Source organism: Erpetoichthys calabaricus, chromosome 4 (genome assembly GCF_900747795.2).
Source record: "Erpetoichthys calabaricus chromosome 4, fErpCal1.3, whole genome shotgun sequence".
In the NCBI taxonomy this organism is placed as follows: domain Eukaryota; kingdom Metazoa; phylum Chordata; class Cladistia; order Polypteriformes; family Polypteridae; genus Erpetoichthys; species Erpetoichthys calabaricus.
Genome location: NC_041397.2, coordinates 112,365,950 through 112,387,851, shown reverse-complemented (window position 1 = coordinate 112,387,851; position 21,902 = coordinate 112,365,950). Strand labels below are relative to the sequence as shown.

General features: G+C 36.3%; 1 protein-coding gene across 5 annotated transcripts in view; it reads right to left on the bottom strand.

Moving 5' to 3' along the window:
* The window catches only part of lrch1 (leucine-rich repeats and calponin homology (CH) domain containing 1), a 397,155-nt gene extending 378,293 nt beyond the window's left edge, over positions 1 to 18,862 (bottom strand). For 2 of the 5 annotated variants that reach the window (XM_051927323.1, XM_051927325.1), the window contains exon 1: positions 18,517 to 18,854. In XM_051927323.1, coding sequence (XP_051783283.1) covers positions 18,517 to 18,730 — 214 coding nt within the window. In that variant the 5' untranslated portion in view covers positions 18,731 to 18,854. Of the gene's footprint in view, positions 1 to 18,516 lie in introns of all 5 variants that reach the window. The other 3 variants (XM_051927322.1, XM_051927326.1, XM_051927324.1) reach the window with 3 other exon arrangements.
* Positions 18,863 to 21,902: the final 3,040 nt, after the last annotated feature.

The following is a 21,902-nucleotide window of genomic DNA, read 5'->3' as shown; positions in this document are numbered from 1 at the left end:
GCTCTTTGTCCATAATAATAAAGCTGAACCTGAACTAATTAAAGGCAGATTTAATATTAGCCATTTGTGATATGTTAATTATGCAGACATGATTTGCAAATTACAAAAACATCTATATTTATAATTCACTAAGCAGCCGACCATGGCACGCAAGACAGAGACCATGGGATATGCACGACAGAGCCCCGCCCACCAACTCCAAGACCATGGGATACGCACGACAGAGACCCGCACGCCAACTCTAACCCTCCTCCCGAGTCATGGGATACGCATGACCGCGTCTACCCTCGCAAACTGTTTTACACGCTGCATACAGCGATTCCCATCCGCAACAAACATGCTTCTTCTTAGATGGTCCTGCAGGAACAGGGAAAACCTTTGTCTACAAAAACCTGATTCATACCATACTAAGAGCATAGTGCTTTTGTTGGCTTGCCCGCCTGCCTGCCTGCCCGCCTGACTGTTACCAGCATTCACCGCAATGTACTGGAGTGTAAAACTATTGCAGCTGCTACCTCACAAACTGTCCTTATTCCCCGGATTTCCCTGACCCCATCAGATTCAAATTTGCCTTTTACTTTTGCACACAGACAATTTCCTGTTAGATTGGCCTTTGCAATGACAATTAATAAGGCACAGGGCCAAACTTTCAAAAAGATATGCCTGCATCTGCCAAAACCAGTTTTCAGTCACGGACAGTTGTATGTTGCTCTCTCCAGAGTTCCATCTTTTCATTCACTCACAGTCGTATCCTCAAACCCACCCCATTTGGACAACTGTGTCTTTCAGGAAGTGTTCACCCATCAATAAATAATTATGCGGCGTATGCTATACTGCGGGTTGGCTAGTGGTAAATATTTTTTCTAGCCTTAGTTTCCTTTTCTGTCTGGCACTCAGCTTATACACATACATTAGGTGGCGCAGTGGTAGTGCTGCTGCTTTGCAGTAAGGAGACTATGGAAGATTGTGGGTTTGCTTCCCGGTTCCTCCCTGTGTGGATAGCGCTTTCAGTACTGAGAAATAAATAAATGTAATGAATTATTATTTTTATTATTATTTATTATTATTAGATTTCAATACCAGATCTTCTATTGTCAAAACACGGTCTAGAAAATCTTTTGCCTCTAACTGTACTGTACACTGATAGAAAACATCATAGCAGCCGCAATATTTTTTGTTAATTCAAACCAGACCCTTCCCCAGTGGTTGCATGTTTTTCACTTTATTGATTAAATATAAAAAGAAAAAACATGAATTAAATTTAAGTATGCCTTATTACTTTTCCTTTTTAACCCAGGAACAAATTTAGCAGACAAAAACATCAAAGCTAGTATGTAATAATTGTGAAGTACAATTGTTTCTTTGTCCTTTTAGGGAACAATACCGTTATCAAAAATATGATTATTTCTTATAATGAAGTTCAGTTTTGAAGTATAAAGTGTTTAGCTGCTTCAACATTGCAGACATAGCTTATGCGATATCAGCATACGTCATATAAAATGGTTAATTAGTATTAGGAAGCTAATGCTTAAAAAAAAACACATTCACTGAGGACAGCATGCTGTCATAATATAGCAGCAACAGCTTAGCCAACTTTCTGTGGCACCCATTATCACTGATTTAATTTAACTGAAGCACTGTGTACTGTATCTGCATTAAGATACAAGAAACTACACCAAAGCACAAGATGCTAATATCAAAGGTGCTTTCTAAGATAGCTGGATCTTTGTAATTACTGTGAAATCAGTTAAGAGGGATCCAAGAAAAACTGACTTAATGTAAGGAGAAGTTTATAGGCTTATAGGTTGTTATTATGGTGAGAAAACTGCCAATGACACCCAGGCTTGATACAAACCCACACTAGCGGAAGAAGGGGTCCTAAAGATACAGGTGTAGGACCACAAACAGCCACTAGGGACAAGCATACCATGTTTGTATGCTGGAAGGACATTAAGCAGGAACACTGACTCTAGTAGCACTAGTATTACAAATTCATATGGTCATTATTGCATGTAGAAAGTACAGTGAAAATCTTACTTGCCTGTGGTAATCCACATGCAGCATGACACCAAATACTGAATATTGCTACACTGCCTCAAAACTTCTCTCTTCCTAATGGAAATAATTACCTTAACTTGAGCTACAATTATAATCAGAGAAGACCCATAAGTCTAATGACTAATAACGACTTGTCTTTGAATATAGCAAAACCGGGCTCAGACTTTTTTAACCCAGTAGTTTGAAACATAAGGACAGTTAGGAATTTGTCTTTGTTTTGTACTGTTTCATTAATTTGTATATTCTGTAATTTTCACCATTCCTTTATTTGTCCCCTGCTTAAATTTAACATTTTGTTTATAATTTTGCCCTTGTCCCATTTCTTTCTACTAGAGGTTTTGGTGTTACTTGGAAAACCTTACATATTTCTCCTGACTGCCTCACCAGAGTGGTGTTTAAGAACTCATTGCCTTGGAGATTCAACTTTTAGATGCAAGTGAACATTCAATAGAGGGTGTTATAGCCTGGTGTCCCATAACCCAGAATTGGGGGGGGGGGGGGGGCTTGGGAGGAGAGGAGAGGAGAGGAGAGAGAGAGGGAGAGAGAGCTTTGCTTTTTACTTTCAGGGGGGCAAGACACTGCACCAGATAACCAAGGGTACCTGGCACATTTAGGCAAACCCAAAGAGACTGAAGGGTTACCTTTGTCCTCCTGTTATGTGCTGTTTTTTGTATTCCCTGTGTTCATTTTCTCTGTATGTTTATTCTTGTTAATTGAGCTAAATTTAATTTGTTTGATTTAAATTTGTATTAATTTTGCTATTTGACAGGGTGTGCAGGACCAGCATGTCAGCATTTATTCAAAATTTACACAACTAAAAATTTAAAAGTTCAAGTAATGGTTGACATGAAGGTGAGAAATGTTACAATTATGAAAACAAACAAACTAAACAAATTAAAATAAGTTTATCAATATACTGAATGCATTTATAATATAATTATTCAGCAGAGTGGCCAACAGATTAGCACTGCTAACCTAAAAATTCAGCAGCTACAGCTGGAACTGAGCAGCTGACTGCTCTCTAAATGGAATGTGGACATTCTCACTGTTTCTGTGTGGATTTTTCTCCTTGTGTTTCTGTTTTCCTCCCACTGATTTTGAAAGTGCAAGGGAGACCTGCTCGTTGCCCCAAGCCAAGCTGGCACTTGTCTTGCACCCACTGAAGCCAGAACAGGCTCCAGCCACCTAACCCTAAACTGGATTAAGAAGGTTTGAGGAAAAAAAAAAAAAAAAAGAATTATTGGTGCATCATTAAATTAATAAATGTTAGATATCCAGCTTAAACCGCTTATAACACTAAGCAAAAATGCTGGAAGAGCATCTACTTTAAAAAACACATATTTTTATCAAAATTTTTCCATATATGGGCAGTGCAGCAGTACTGCCGTAAAGTTCCACTAAATATGGTTCTTATGTCAGCCTGGTCATTTGTCTATTTGAAGTGTGCAAATTCGCCCTTTGTCTGTTTAAACACTGCTGCATCAAACATTGCATATATACTGTATGAATGCTACATTTATTAGTCTTTACTAAATTGGCACATTATGACTTGTGTACTGTAATGGGCAATCATTATATCCAGAGGTGCTTCCATCTTTGATCCCAGTTTTAATGGGACAGGTTCTGGCTCTGGCTCTCCTCAGCCATGCAATAAGAAAAGCTATGGTTAGAAAAATGGGGGTTAGATATAGACTAAGGTTTATAATGGTTCAGATTCAAATGTACCTTTACTATGTAAAAGATCAAAAGAAAATGAAAAAATGCCATTTCTTTAAGGGAAGATGGCTTCTGTATACAGCTGGGAGCTAAAAACTAAAGCTCTATAGATATACATTTAATACTGGACACAGGACAAAAATCAACCCTGGAAAGGCTACCAGTCCACTATAGGGCATAGCCAGGTTTGGAAAGTGGAGTACCCAGAAAAACAAAACTCACACATGCAGTGTTAGGGCCAGGATTTGATCTGAGGACTCTAATAAAGAATAAGGGGAAATCAGAAAACAAATAAATGAAAAAAAAACATGTTTTAAAAAGCAATGAACTCATACCAAACCACATCTAAAAATACACCACAAATAGCATGAATTATATAAGATGGTTTATTGGGTGGAAACAAACTGCTGTTTATACCTGATTATGCAATATTTGAGAGTATTTTGAGATATGGTTTGTTTACAGTAAGCAAAAAATTTAGACTGGAACTAGGTTAATCATATCTAGATTTTCCTGTGTGTGAATCTTTATAGTAATTAAGCAAAGTAAAAGTTAGGGATCGGCATTTCAAAACATGTATTATTTGAACATTTTATTATAATAAATTACCTAAGATTATGGCTCACATTTGGAATTTTAAGTTGATGTTTAATTACAGATGTTCTTGCCATTTCCAGTAGATGAGAGAAAAGATCATCGGTACAAAAAAAGAAGCAAGTCTGATTTTACATTTCCAATTACCCACTAAATTCTCCTTTATTAAGAAGCAAACAGATATGTGTATTGCTAAAATGTGTGAACTTCCTGTTAACAGGACTAATAAGGCTTTCTAGCAAACGCAGTCATTTGTTATAGTGATACATCCAAAGGAGCTCTAAAATACCTGTACTATGAGTTTACTAACAAAGAAACCAAAGTAGTGCTAATTATGTTCCACTCGTATTCTGAAGAAATAAACAGCTCTGTTAAGTAATCAGCCTGTTCTTTTGACTGCTTTGTCGTAAAAGTCTCTCATCTTTCAGTCTAAAGGAGCAGTTTTATTTAAGAGACATTAAATATATCTTATCTAATTTTAATTCAGTCTTGAGACTGAAAGGATACATCTCTGCTTATATATTACTAAAAACTATATAAGTGAGTCTCCTCTTGTCTTTCACTGACTGGAACAAAAGTACTAATCAATTAACACATATGTAATTCTTACAAATCTTGTATTCCCTTCTTGGCTGTTGGTGCGTCCTCTTGAATTACTCAGAGCCCCTTGGCTTACAGCACCTGATCGACTTTAGCTTAATTTAATTTAGAGTTACTAATAAATTTAAATTGTTGTTTCTGCAGCTCCTTCTTACCAGAGTCATTCACAGGGACCATGGTTTTCTCCAATATGACTGAAGAGAAAAGCCAAGCAAAATGACACCTTTTATTGGCTAACTAAAACGATTACAATATGCAAGCTTTCGAGGCAACTCAGGCCCCTTCTTCAGGCAAGATAAGAAGGGGCCTGAGTTGCCTCAAAAGCTTGCATATTGTAATCTTTTTAGTTAGCCAATAAAAGGTGTCATTTTGCTTGGCTTTTCTCTACATTCATAATGGCTAACACGGTACAACACCCTAGTACTCCAATATGACTGAGTAATGTCTTTGTACTATTTATTTGTTAATTACAGCTATACATACATAAGATAAACATGTTCCTTCTCTAATTTATCAACATACCAACATTTTTCAGGTAACTGTTACAGATTTGTGATATTTCATTTATCACACGACATATATTATTATGGTGTTTCATTCCTAGTATCACAATAGGATTTGTGGGTTAAATATCACAGTAATGGATTCTTCATCCTCTGCTCAGAAGCAACAGTAAAATCCTTATGCAAATTCTGAATAGTTTATAGAGTATGCTATGTCATTAGAATACTGGATAATTCAGTGTTTAATTTGTTATTTCTGACAATAATGCAAGTCCCTATTCCTAAAAAGAACAAACTGTACAAGTTACAGGATATATATACTGTGAATTGTTGGAATCTGCTACAGTAAACATATGGAGAGAATTGAATAAAAATAGCCAAAAAGATAGAAAATGATGTAGCGTGAATATAGAATAACACAAAATTTCATGATTGCCTGTTATTGTAATAAAATATATCATTAAGCAAAAAATAGTTATAAAGAAGGTTAAAACTAAAGGAATATTTAAATTGCTGCTGCTTAGTCTTGATCACTACATCTCAATTTAACTACTAATTTCCTTAAAAACTATACATTTTTTGATTCATTAGTTGCAGTAAAAATGTTTTGAGTTAAAATATTTATCATTCAATATGAAATAATGGACAGGATTGCTATTGACAGGAAGCACAGAATAAAATTATGACAACCTAGCAATAATTACTTAAACTTATGTTTGAAAATGTTTCATTAAAGCAGAGAGACAAAACAAAAAAGGCACAGATTCTGAAAATAGGGGTAATTAGGGTAATTATTGACTTTGACCGAAACTTTAAATCATATATTAATCAGATTACCAGGGCAGCAGTTTTCCATTTAAGAAATACAGTAAAAGTTACATCCCTTATAACTTTGCAAGATGCTACAAAATTAGTTCATGCTTTTGTTTTTAGTCGACTAGATTACTGTAACACACTCCTTTCAGGAGTACCCAAAAAGACATTAATCGGTTGCAACTAGTGCAGAATGCATCTGCCAGAATCTTAACTAGGAAAAGAAAATCCGAGCACAGCTCTCCAGTTTTGATGTCAATACATTGGTTACCCGTGCCATTTAGAATCAACTTTAAAATACTGCTTATGGTTTACAAAGCCTTAAATAATTTCGCTCCATCCTATGTTTCTGAATGCCTGTCACCTTACACTCCAAATCGTAACCTTAGACCTTCAAATGAGTGTCTGCTTTTAATTCCAAGAACTAAACTTAAAAGAAGTGGTGAGGCAACCTTCTCCTACTATGCACCTAAAATCTGGAATAGCTTGCCGATATAAATTTGACAGGCTAATACAGTGGAGCACTTTGAAAGACCGCTAAAAACCCATTATATTAACATGCCTTTCTCATAGCTACATTTCATTGTAACCCTGATATACTGTATATGCATTGAATTATCATTTTAATCATGGCTCCACAATCCATACTAATCCCTACTTTCTCTGCTGTTCTTTTTCCATTTTTTCTGTGATGGTGATCTGCGCCACCACCACCTGATCAAGGCACCATGCAGTCCCAACATTGATTGATTGAAGGCCAGATGTCAGCAGTTCAACTTACAAGACAAATTATTAGATATTTGGATTACAACAAATCCAATTTAAGGCTCATTGTACATGTATTTCTAAAAAAATCCATCTTAAATTATGATAGCTGTTATTTATAAACATCATGAATATAGTTGCTAGATACCAACTGAAATCATATTGTAGGAGAGGACTGTAGTAAAACCAATATCCTAATCTTTTACAGATGCACAGCATTAAATAATAGTAAACTAAACTTTTCAGTGACAGCTAATTTTACACTGGTGACTTTGGTACAGCTTCCTGCTTTGTTCTAAATGAGCAATGACTGCACAATAAGTTTTTTTTTTATTCCTGTTACTAGTTATTGGCATCGTCACATTTAGCCATTTATTTATTATTTAGAAAAATAATGATGAACAGGGCTGATGATGCACACAAAAATCTGTTCATTCATTTTAAATTCTTGATGTTCATCTGCACTAAAGACTGGATTCTTGACCGATGAATGAGGGGGAGAGGTAGTTCTTCAATTCAAAATGCATAGCATTGTGGGAATGACATCCTTCCTGTTTACTATGAACAGTGCCTTTCCAGAAAATAGCTGTTAGCACACATTTTGCATGTTCTGACCATACAAATGGATATCAGCCATGTGGATTATGTGACATGGGTTACATGAGAATTTTTTTTCTTTTTTCCATGGACTTTTTCACATTGTTTTCCATGTTCCAGAATCAGTTACCTCAAAGTCCTATTGTGTTTGAATACTCAATATGAAATTTCTCCACAAAAACATGAGATTAAAACTTTTCCTCAGCCACCACTACAAAAAACAAAGAGTAAGTAATATTTAAAAATTATAGTTTTGGCTGGAGTATTTCTTCAGGAGAGAATGTGGAACAAGCCCTTAACCATTTTACTCAGGACGTGCATACATAAATTGCAGTAGAATTGTTTCTTTTCCAAAAGGACAACTTCAAAGAAGCAGCACCCTTGTGAATGGACAGATGTGTGTTGCTATGCTGCAAACTCTCTTTCAGTTGGGATCAACTGGGTCAGCGGAGCCAGATTAAAAAAATACATCTTGATGAGTCAGCCTGTTCATTTTACAACTACATTTATAATGTAGTCATATGGAGAAAACACCTAAAAATGACTTGATAAAGCTGATCTATATTTATATTTATGTTGTTGCTGATCAATTTTGTTAATCACGGATTCTTTTGGATCCATTAAATAACAGTTAAAGATTTACAAGTTGCTGGCCCTGGCATAAATATCTAGCAAAAGGTGAAAATGTAACTCTGCCTAAAATAAAGCAAACAAGTGCATTTAACAGACTAATCCATTGTATTGTGCTAGCCTAGGTACTGAAACATTATTTTACTTCAGTGTTCTTGTGAGTAATAACGGAGGCAACTGACAAGTGCATTTGGCAGACAATTTGTCTTTTCTGTCTGAAGAAATACCGTGGCTTTAACCTTCATCCCAACACTCGTCACTAGTGCATTTTTTTAAGTGTAAGTGGATTACTTATGATATTGTTGCCTTCTCTTGTACTGCATTATACTTCCAGCATGCTTCCTTGTCAGGTGTTCATGCCTTAAGCTATTGCTGTGGTAGAATATGATCTGTTTTTCACACAATAAACAATCAACCATTTTCTCAGATTTATGGGTGAAATGCTCCCAAAATAGGAAAACTTTGCCCGATATTTGGAGGAACCTTCTCCCACTGACCACTGAACAAGGTACAGCAGCTACCATGATTAGCCAACTCAAAAGAGATCTGAGAGTCCTAGCATGCTGGCATGCAATGTATGGGACAGTTAATCACACTAAAACTGCAAGGCAACCAACAGTTCAGTAGCTCATTTGATACTCATTTGCACATTAACATCTTTATTATAAAATAATGGCTTGATAACATATTTTAAACTAAATAAGGGGACAAAATAAAGTACTAAGGGGTATTTATTAACATGGTAAAAAAAATTAGTTTTTTTTTTCCAGAAAAGAGAAATACTGTAGTCAGTAGGTCAAATTTGTAACACAGAAGAAGGCAGCAAAAGGGGCCACCTAATTAAATTACATGCTCATTACCCGCAAGAATTGGCTTCTAATTAAAACAGCCATCAGAACAAAAGATAATATGACTGTACTACCAAGAAGGGTGAGCCACGAATAAAAGAAAAATACTTTAAATGACTACTACTGACTGACTTTGAGACCATGAATCAACTTACTTAATCTACCAGATCTTAAAAATTGTACGAAAATACGTAAATAATTGTGCTATGACCCTGAGCATTAAAAACTGCTTCTGATAAAAAAAACACCTACATAAATCCATGAAAACATCAACTTACTATCATAAATTCTGCACTAGATTTAAAGAGAATGAAAACAAAATTAAAGTAAAATCGCTTAAGAGACAAACAGACAAATAATTTCATTATAATACTGAAAATGGCACCCTGTGCTTTTTGAGGAATGTAATGATAAACAAAAGGTGAGTTAAAAAGATATCTAAAACTAACTGTGATGCCAGATGAACAGCACATACTTTATCAAAAACAAAAGTACTGAAGCCCTCCCATGGAAGCAATTTACCAAGCCTAGTTGTCTTAAACAGCTAGGTGTTTTAATTTTCTTTTTGATTAATGTACTTGTGTCTAAAACAAAGCAATTATTACTTGTATGTATATTTTAGGCACAGTTTTTAAAATCTCTAATAAAGTTTAAGTTGATCATGTATTGCAGAATATAGTTAGTTACATTAGTTTTTTTCTCAAATATAAGGAACAACCTTTTACTTGAATAATTAATAACAACTTGTTTTAAAAGAAGTCCATAACAACAAAACGTGTTATAAAACTCAAGTACCAGAGGTGGATATTACCTACAACCCCAGCTAGTAATAAGGGCAAACACAGGTTGGTTGGGAGCATGCGTTAATAGCACATTGCCACACCCAACATATGAGGAACCACCTGGATTGGGACCCAAGTGTGGCAGGTGCCACCTCAGCACCACACAGGAATAGTGGGAGGTTTTTTGTTTTTAGTTTTTTTACGGTGGCTGGAGTGCCAATCCTGCCACCAAAATCCAACAGGACCTTTATAAAATAAAAGATGTATTCTGTACAAAAATGCTATATAATAACAGGATGTTCTGTGGAGCACAAAAAGCCAAAAAGGAGTTGCCATCAAATTCAATCCAAGGTGAACAAAGTCCCAATTCAAAAAGGTCAAAAATTCAATAAATCACAGTAGCACAAAGCAAAGAAATACAGTAATCACAATACTCATCAATTCCCACACATATTAGAAAGTCCCACGAGGGACTGTGGGTTGCCGCCGCCTTTATTGGGCTGAGAGCTGCAGTGATGGGTAGGTGGCCTCACAAGAAGTATGGGGAACCACCCATAAAACACTTGTTACTGTATATAACACAAGGTACATAAACACATAGAAACTAAATAGTCAGCAACATTAATATAAAGAAATGACTCAAAAATGAACAAACAAGACATTAAACAGGAATCTGAACCCCAGTCAGGGAAAGAACCCTAGCTAAAATAACAATAAGATGCACAATATGACCACATTTTTGTACTTAACCAGAAAACTGGAAGCCAAGAACTACAATTTTAACATTATTAAATGATGCAAATACTTCAGCAAATTCAACATACTAACCAAATACTGAATTCTTTAAAAGTCAGTCAACACTCTAAGTAGTCATTATATTTACTGCAATGTAGAATAAAATTAAAAGCATAATGCTTTGTTATTATAACCTACAGGACTTTGTGTTAAATATTAGTATACATAGTGATGTCATTGTTGTTATTCAGTCTTTCTGCTTTGACACTGTTTGCATTTGAAACTGTAAGTATATAAATGTCTTATTGCTTTAGATGGTACACACCATAGACTGTTAAAAGTGAAACACTTAGAGTATGGATCTAAAAGTCCAAGTCAGCTTTTAATGTTTTCTCCCTTTCAATAATAAATCTGAGTAATAATCTGGTTACTAAAGCAAGTATAGAAATAGGTTTAAAGTACATAAACTATTTTTCTTATCTTCAGGTATGATGCCTTTAGGATGTTTCTGCAGAATACTGTACTACATACAGCAAGAACTACAATATTTTAAATAGCACCTTTTATGCTACAGTATGTTTCACCTTAATTGAAATATGGCTCATTATTCTTTTAAGATGTTTATGTATGTATGTATAAAACTGGGTGCATAAGGAAAGTAAGTAAACATCTCAAAAGCATACAGTTAAACAGGTTCAAAAGTGAACAAGATTCTTTGTGGTTTCTGGGTCAAAACTATCAGGTACAAGATTCCCTAAATGTAGCACCATACAAATTAAACTCTAAGCATACTCACTTCACTGCCTGTGCTCCCACCCCTGTACCTAGAAAGTCTCAAAAACTTACATAGTTCTAATTTTATTTTGACTGTTTATTTTTTTTTCAAATGTGATTCCCTCCACTTCAGCTGCTTACAGTTAGACTGTTTGGGACCACCCAGCAAATCCACTGGCACAGCGCCTGCCGTTCAAGCTTATCACTACTGCACCAGCCTTCTCAGCAGTCATCTGACACCCTAACAATCACCAAGCAACACACCACCAGTAGCATTATAATAAAATACTTGCCAACCACATGGAAGAGCTACTTACAGATGTTCAGTTTAAGGACTGAAGAGACTGAGGTCTAGAAACTCTAAAACTAAAATACCATATTTCTTAAGACCTTTAAGGTGTTTTTAAAAATGAAAACAAATCACATAATCTTTTTAACCACAAACATGGAGTTTAAGTATTAAAAGAAAAACATCAAACAGGAAAAATCCACATAATTTACTGCATTGTAAATATGCCAAAAACTGGTGTAACAAATGTACTGTCTATCCACAAACATATGATTCATATACACATGTCTGAATATATCAAAGTAAATGTGCACCTAAATAAAGTCATCTAAAATTAGCACACAACAGTCTCTATGTTTCAAAAGAACAATAAAAAGCAGCATGTCACCGGTTTGATCATTATAATTAACCAAAAAAAATAAATCCCACACAAATATTTAGAAGGATTTATGCTTAAAAACTGGAAGTTATCTTTTATAGCAGTATTTTTCAACATATACCTAGAATGTAACTTGACGACAGATTTATTTTTCCTGGTTTGTGGCCTATAGACTAAAAGCTCCAATGACAAAAGTGTATCATATTCATCTTTGCCCTATAGTCAAGTGTTATCTGGAATCAAATAAAAGGTTACAGTTGAATAGTTTTTGTGCATGATATACAGTACAATAAAAGGGAATTTCTAGCAAATTACAGCTTGGCCTCATGTTAAATAAAAAGCTCTTAGTGTAAGGGACAGGAGTTGTCAAATATGCCAGGTGCCTTGAGCACAAATCATAATATCATTCCACATATCTCACTAACAGAATTTTAAGAAAAATAACTTAAAATGTCAACCATACAACACATTATTACAGGACAAAGGCATATTTGATATTGTTTCAGCAAGCAAAAATAATGTACCACTATGTTTAATACAAAAACAATTATATGAAGCTAACCAATTCACACTTTTTTGTATGTGTATTTTATCAAAATAAGCTGCAATCTCATTAAAGACATTGTGCAACTTCAAGGCTCAACAAGGACATGCAAAGTGTGTTGTGAAGTTTATGATTTATAATACTGTACAGTTACAGATTTGTAAAAAGGAAAATATATAGAAATCAATATTCTCCAATAAAGAAAACTACTTTAGGGCAAAACGTTTGCACCTGATCAATGTAAAGATGCAGATACAATTTTTTTTTTCCTGTTATAAATGTAGAGGAGTGTCAGCAGAGATGTAGTATTAATGGCAGTTTGCTTTTTGGCACGCATCTCAGGAATATAAGTTCTTCACCCTAGGTAACAATTCAATCAAAGGAACATCAGAAGAAGAATACAATGACAGAAATGTGTCATTCAGCACACCCCAGTAATTAAAAGTCAGTGTCATCATCCAAAGACTCCACTAAGTAATTGGAGAAGATGTAAGCAGATCCTTTGACAGCTATAATCATGCATCATTGGTGGCCACTGTGTCATTACTGGTTGAGTGCCAAAATGTTAGCTTCTGCAACTGTTTTTCCCACTTATTGTATCTACATTAACAATAATTTATGTTTTGGAAAAGAACAGGCTTAATCAACTAAAGCTCCCAAAATGGTATCAGATATATTGTGTTTCCCCGAAAATAAGACAGGGTCTTATATTAATTTTTGCTCCAAAAGATGTACTAGGGCTTATTTTCAGGGGATATCTTATATTTATTCATGTATTACAATATACATTTATCCAAATACAGCCATGTCAACTTCTTCTGGAATATCGTCATAACTCTCCACATTCAAACCCTGAATTTCAGTCTGAATTTCTTGCTATGCTTTTAGGATCCTCTAGGATTGATGTGCATGCTTGTATGTTTGATGAATGGTTCGATGTGGTGAAGCAAAATGGCAACATACAAATGCATTCGTGGTGCTTTGATATTCAAGTATCACATATTCCCCAAAGTAATGACACAATACATTTTTAAAGTCTCACATACCATCTTCTGTGCCGTTTTTTTTTTTTTTGTACCTTCACAATACCATCAGAATGTACAGCTGCATATTTGAGCCACAGAGAAAAAGAACATAAGGACATAATGAAAATGTTTATTTTGTGATTAAAGTGGAAATGTCCTCTTTAATCCCATAGTCTACTTTGTCATTAAAGCAGACTGTCATAAACGTCATCTTAAAACCGACCCAGTTGTTTAATCGCTACGTGCTTCTGGGGGTTCCTCCTGACCTAACAGCAGCGCAAGCAGCATCGCCACACAGAATACATTAAATTCATAATATTCCAGCTCTCTGCACATTTAGAATTCTTAGATTTATACTTGATATCACTTTCATGATGAAATGCATTAAAATATGTATGTTACATTTTACAGATAAATCGCTAACTTTGTTTAAATAATGAATACTGCTAATAGGTACACATATTGGGTGGCACGGTGGCAGAATGGTAGCACTGCTGTCTCGCAGGGAGTCACGTCCCTTGTGATCCCTGCCTGGAATTTGCATGTTTTCCTGGTGTGTTTCCACAGTGTGCTCAGTTTTCAATCCAAAGACATGCAGGTTTGGGGATTTGGTGAAGCTACAATGACGTTAGTGTATGTGTGCTTGTGTTCACCTTGTGATGAGCTGATGCCCTTTCCAGAGATTTTGCTTCTGTCTTGCGCCAATGCTGCAGGAATGGCCGCATCCCCAAATTGATGGATGTTATCGTTAAACACCCTTTACAGAGATATTGTAGCAAGGTGTCCTCGGAATTTAATGAATGGTTCAGGCACATGCGTTTCATCGTGTGAAGTATAAACCTGGCCTTAGGTGCCTTACTTTTCAGGGGACGATCTTGACCAGGGCTTATTTTTTTGGTAGGGGTAGGCTTATATTACAGAGCAGCCTGAAAATCATGCTAGGGCTTATTTTCGGGGAAACACGGTACCACTACTACTAATAATATCTATACAGAAGTACCTAAAGAGCTGCAGTAACTTCAGCCCCTTTAGTAACTGGCACATGTACCTACAGTAATTTGTATGCAGAAATGTTATGTGTCTTTAAATAGCCTGTTGAAGAACTTACTTTAAGTTAGAACTAGCATTAACCTTATTGAGTTCCTTCATAAATATGAACTGTGATAAGCTCCTCTTAACCTGTTTGCATAGATGAAAGAGAGATTCTTCAGTTTTTCATCAAATAGCTTTTATCCGAACTTTCTATAGCACAATTATTTACTTTTAGCGCTTTGAGTACTGAGAAAAGCGCTATATAAATGTAATTAATTATTATTATTTTAATAAGGAGGCTATACTGTAAATGCACAATGTACTGTATACAAAAAGTGGACTCACAGGAATATTACATATTTCAGCATAACATCCGTAACAGTGTATTACAGGCACATAACTCTAAGCTTAGACAAGCAGCTGATTAGCTTTTTAAGCATTTCTGAATGTCTGAATTCTGAAAAAGTCCAATAGGACTTCTAATTCTATTACATGGAGTGCATTTTAAAGCTCTAAGGTGCCCATTGTATATTAATTTATTCAGTCGTTCAAATGGTTATACATTTTAAGATATTAATGGCGGAGGTAAAGAATATGCTGGCAGCATGGTGCAAAGGCAGTGTCTATCCCTGGATGGGGCAGTAGTGCAACACTGGGTACGTATCTATCACACCCATCATAGTATTGATCATAATAGTCACTAAGCATATTTGGGGATGTGAGGAAAATGGCACTTTGAGGAACAAATGCAAACCTACCATTGTGATTTTTTTTTAAACTTACAAGTGAACATTTACTTTCACTTACACTCAACTTTACTGCTCATATATCTGTAGAACCCTGAACTTTGTCCAATAGGCACGTTCTCTTGCACCCCACAGCCATTTTAGAAGAAAACAAAGCTGTTTATTCATCAACTAGTGAAGAACATCTGAGGTTTCCAATTGTTATTACAGCTTTTGTTTAGTTACTCAATTCAAAGATGTGCAACTCAAAATTACACTAATTCAAGTATGTATGGTTATGTGCATGAATCTGCAGCAAACTGGAGTCAGATCTTTGGTTTCTTCTTTAACCATTATTTTGCCAGAACAGGCTCTATTTCTCTAAAAACCCTGTAATCCAAAAAGCAGGCTTTGGAAATGGATGGTATCAACCACAAAGCAGAATTCTCTGTGTCTACCAAACATTTATGAAGAGGAGACTCAGTGATTATATGGTTATACAAGTAAATTATTATTGTATTTTTAAAAGCTTAGCCTTTTAAATTTTGCTCTGTTAAAATTTCCATAACAGCAATCATAAACAAAAAAATAAACTTTAAAGAAATCTAACATGCTCCAAATTCTCTATCCTCCTAAAACTGAACTGTCTATTAATGGACTCAGAAGGTCATTACACTACTCTAGTGGGAAAACTGAGAGAAAAAAAAAAAAAACTGGGATAATTCTAGCTAAAGTATTACACACCTAGAATGAATGATTATAAATTCACAAGAAATGTCCTTTATTTACTCTCCAAAATCTGGAATCAAAAACTTACAATGTCTGGAGGTTTTAACTGTGTATCAAAATGACAAAACTGCGGACTCAAGTGGGCCGACAATAAATATAGTTTTAATCATATTACATGCACAAGTCAGTAGTTGTACTGCATTCATACTAATGAATCATCTCCACAGTGGGGATTCTGTAAGCTTTGCCTATTACTGCTCTCAAACATGGGAATGACACACACCTCTCTCTTCAACTTGTATTAATACTAATTTTTTAAAAAAAGATGCCTCTTTATAAACAAAGTCCATCAATGCTGTGGGGAGCAATATAATTTTGGGAAAGTGCTTTTTTTCCCAGTAACACAAGTTTGCAAAGCATCACTACAACATAAACAATACACACAAATCCATTCAAAGTTGTAATACCATTAAGTTTTACCCGGTTTCCCTCTCCACATTGGGAAAGTCGAAGTCAAAGGATTTCCTTACTCTGAAACAGAAACTCAAAAGCTTAGTTTTTTTTCCCATTTAGAATCACAGATACATGGAACAAATGATCAAGTTGTGTGGTAGACAGTAGCTCCTTGAGGACCCTCAAAACACAACTTATTTTGCAAATGTTAAGTGAACAGATATTGGGCTGTGATGCCTGCTCTCACTCATTAACTGTCCTAATGATTTTCCTCTACACATTAAAACTTCACCTGAATTCCTTCTTTGCAGTAAGAAGGCTTCTTCACTGCACTGGTGAGCCTCTAGCACTGTAAACAAACCTAAACCAAATGCAATATAAACCACAAAACTATAAGGAACATTAACCTTGCCCCATCTAATGCTACCTTTACCAAATGGAAGTAGACTATTATTGTGGTTGTAATCAATAAACTGAAACATGTAACACATACACAAAGGCCTTGGGCATACACAAAAGGGACTGAGTAAACTACATCTTAAGACATAAAGAGATACAGCTGTCTACAAAGACGTCCTGCAACCATCTACAATGGTAACCTCACATACTTGGTCCACCATGCCTCTTCACTGAGGTGTCATTACAGGTGCACACTTTGCTCTTATTTTATTGCAGTGGATATACAATAACTTTTCAACATGCATCTTTGTAGTTGGGGAAACAGCACAAGCTTGTTCTGATATTTATTCTCAAAGAGGGAAACACAGAAATTTAGGCTGAAATTCCCGGCCACAGGGAAATCCCTATAACCTAAATTATTCTCCTTGGTTGCAATTACTATTATTACTTGTTATTACTTATTATTCAAATTACACCCATATCCAAACCAACTTACTAAATCTAAGAGACACAACTGATTACGTTTCGTTTTGGTTTTTTTCCAGTTGGAGAACCTGGCACAAAGAGTCAGTGGGAGATATGAATCCACAGCTTCAAGGTTTGGAGTCCAAAGCCTTAACCACTATGCCACACTGGATGCCTGAGTTGCACAAGTGGTATGACGGGCATTCTTCACCAATTATTGTGATTTATTCCAATAAAGGTGTCGACTACCTATCCATAAAGGAACAGATTTATACACTTGAAGAGAAAGAGGTCAAGAGCAGCACTTTGCAGAAAGCTAGGGAGTTTCCAAATGGGACTTTTTTGTTATTGTGACTAATAAATTAACCAGTCACAGAAGAACAGGTAATTTTACACCACTATAATATTTTTTTAAGAAATGTAAAAGAATACCTTCGAAAAAAACAACACAATATATTCCAAACAAACTGTTATCTAGCTTTATGAGTTCGGTCACTGAAGCAAGTTAACGTCAAGTTTCAGATCATCTCCTGTATAAAGAATGTTTCGATGTGTTTCTTTCGTGATGGAAATAATGGGTTACTTGGCAATACATTATTCAAAATACATCATCAGTGCCTTTACAATCAGTACAGCACCTAAAATGTCATTTGCGTGCTGATACCGACATCATGGTTACAGTTTTTAAAAGCAAACAAAACCAGCGACTACTGCCAAGCAGGCTACGCACACCAACGTCGAGATGGCCATAAAATGATAAAGACGAGCAGAGACGGTATGCGTTTTTGCTAGACAGCTCTTCACCCTCGTGCCCACTGCTTGGTCCAGCGTCCATCTGGCGACACCCTAGACGCTGGACGAACACCTGGCTAAATTGGAAGTTAACCGATCGTGCGCGCGCGTGCCTACTGGGTGGAATAACGCGTGCGGGGGCGCGCGCGCACACGCATATACACACAGGCACTTACTTCTTACAGACACAGAATAAATACATCCACACACGCACACCCCCGCACGGCAGTCCCGGCATCCATCCTGTTGCCCAACCCAGTAACGCTTACCTGCCTGTACCGTGTCCGACAGGTCGTGGTTCATTGCGCTGCGAGGAAATTCCTTTAGTTTCCGCGCACTAAGGTTTAGAAGCCCGGAGTTCGCCGCTTCTTCCAGAGCCCTTTCCAGACCTCGGTTTAGAGGTGCGTTATTCAGACCAAGACTGCCGGGGTTACTTTGGCCACCGCCCGAAGCGGGCTGGGAATCGGATCCCAGCGTCGCCATTTTCCTGCCCCGCTGCCTGTAAATGTAATTGTGTTTTTGGTTCCAGTAGCAGCAGACACGGAGACTACCCAAGCCAGCGAATTTCCTCTCCAAGTGACTCGCAGAGAAAGCAATGCGTCTGCGCTTCTACTGTACAACATTGAACTGCGGCCAAAGGGAAGTGCTAGTGGGATGGTAGCGTGCGGAGAACGCCCCCTGCCGGCAAGATCGTTAGTTTGTACTCTTGGAAGGAATAGAGTGGCTGCTCTCTTTAACAAACTTGCAGTTGCTGTTCCTTGTTTGTGCGTGCGGAAACAGAGGTAGAGACGCGCAGAACGTTTCCGAGTAAGTCCGTTAGAAACACCTACTGCATGAAGGAATAAAATATTGAGACAGGGATGCCTAAGGTAAAACCAAAATGAGATTGTTTCTTCAAAGCCAATGACATTTATAGTCAAATTAAATAATACGTAAAACAGATGGTCTGTTCATGAAATGAGCAATAATGACTCAACTATTTTAAACTAAGTTTAAATTACAAAGTTGATGCGACTGCCTCAGATTTTCATTAGATTGGGTTTGCATCATAGCTCAGTCACTGGCTAAATTCTCTCGGTCTGCATTCTTCCCATGTCTGAATATCATGTCATCGTGAATCCCACAGACTCGCAGGATAGGTTCTGCCCTTCTAGGATGTTCGGTTGAATTAAGCAGATTCAGAATGAAGAAGGATAAAAACAATAGTCAGACGTGAAGTATTGACTTAAAAATGGTAAGATTTCTAAATTAATTATTTAAGCAGTTTGATCAGTGTGCCATGCACAAAGTAGTTTTTTTTTTCATTACAGCTTTTGTCTAAAAAATTTTTGTCTCGTTGTTGGTTGTCTTTAGTTATATTGCATTTCCAAAAAGCTCTGTTCTACGTTTATTTTCATCTGGAACCTTTTTTTGAAGAAATCAACTGGTCCAACTGGGATGTATGGCATTACCAAACCCTTAAGAGGTAATGTTTCTTTCTTTTCTCTTCCCAATAAGCCTTTATAAACTACAAAGAAATCTTTTTAGTGAGTTTATGATTGCAAAATCAAACCTGGAAAGAATTTTAGTGTCACTTTCACAAAACATGGCTCTCTTGCTCATTACTTCCTATAATATTGTAGCGGTGTGCCACAGTTGTGCGTGCTTGTTGTAAGTGCCTCAGCTTTCTTGCTCCTTGCATTGTTCTTCTGGGTACATGCTGTACCAAAAAAGACTAATCAATGTTGCCAAACAAGCTACATTTCTTATGTGACTTTGACAGGTTTTTCTAGGGTTCTCTGCAGCTGGCTATGAAGCTGTGCATTTGTTTGGTGGAACACCAGCTCAGTTCTGTAGGTGATTCATCCCCAGGCTAATGCATCTTGTCTTACAGTATGTTGAGATGTTATATTTTACATAACCAGTGGAACTAGAAGTGGTGGAGTTGACCTTGCGGAAAAATAGGAATGTGTATATTAGATAGTAATTCTGAAATTAATTCATGACACTGTATTTTTTTATGACAGTAATGCCATTCGTTATTTTAAAAAGCCATTGTCATTGTACACCTGCACATCAAACATTGCATGTTTGCAGTAAAAAAGCAACAGTCTGTATTATGTGCTTTTTGCTGCAATTCTTCTTCACACTTGATAAGAAGAGTACAGAGGAAATCTGGGAAAAAGGCAAAATATCCACTGTAGCAAAACAAAGATGATACAGAATAGAATATGACTATTTCTGTAAGGTATGCCGAGTCACTTTGTTTCAGAAGATGGCAGAACAAGAATGACTGATGATACTGTGTTTGAGTAAGTAAAAGTAATTTGTAATTTTTACTGTTTCTTGTTGGTAAACATTTTTTTTTTCAGATCCATTTTATAATGTGACAGATCTGTATAGAGTCTGCTACAAATCACATGGGTGTATTGGTATCAATGTTAAATAAACTTGGAATAAATCATCTTAATAACATTAACAAAAACCACTTGATGTGCTGAGCTGCAGCAATCTCTGTGACACACCTAGCCACCCATCATTTCCACAAGAAACTAGAAGTCTGTGGAATGTGGGAGAAGTCTACAGAGTAGTGACCAACAGGCATTAGAAGTCTGTGGAATGTGGGAGAAGTCTACAGAGTAGTGACCAACAGGCATTCATTATTTATCAGCGTTTTGGAAAAGGCAACTAGAGGATGATGGAAATGTAATGGGTGCAAGAAAAGGTCAAAAACCCTCTTAATGTTAAAAAAGGACAGGGAATGACGAAAGTCCATCCTTCCACTCCCTAGGATGCCACAGTTGAGTCAAAATAATTTATAATTTTGGATATAATGCACAGAACAAGGTCAATCTAGCAGTAACAGAGATGTAGGGAATGTAACTAAGAGGAGGACAGTAGATGTAATATAACAATTGAGATCTGAAAAATTAGGATTATGACTAGAAATCAGGTGAACAAGTGCAGAGAAGTAGGTAAATGCTGGGGATATGAAACAAGGTTTGTGCCCTATGTTGGCTGGGATTGGCTCCGGCAGACCCCCGTGACCCTGTGTTCGGATTCAGTGGGTTGGAAAATGGATGGATGAAACAAGGTTAAAGGAATAAGGTTTTATGAACAATGAGTAATGATGGTAATGTCAAGCCTGGATTGCTCCTGATTGAGATAGTGTTGATAGACTGGTTAAGGTAAAGAAGGTAAAGGCCTCTGTTGTAGTATAAAATGTAATGTGATTGATGAAGATAATCTCCAGATTACAACATGGTGGATGTAAGAGCTGGTAAATACTGGGACTGATCCTTGCTTGTGGTTTCAGGACAGTTGTACAGGGTGGTGACCTGAATGGACTATTAGTGATTTCAAAGTGCTTCTCAGCTGATTTTAGGTATAAAGATTTTGGAATCATTTTTTGTAAAACATTGTGTGCAATACCCTGATAATGAAGGAAGGAAAATCAATAACGTTTGAATTGGATGAAAGAAAGGAAAATAGAAGGTACTATCTGGAAAATGATCGGTAGTTTATGATCTTTTTTGCCAAAGACTTGGAGACTAAGAGGATCTATAGACTGAGATGGAACAACTTGATGCTGACTGTGAAGAGTGTGAGAAGTAAATTTGCGGAAAAGTTGGTAGCCAGAGCAAGTGAGTTTACAGAAACAATTTTAATGAATGTT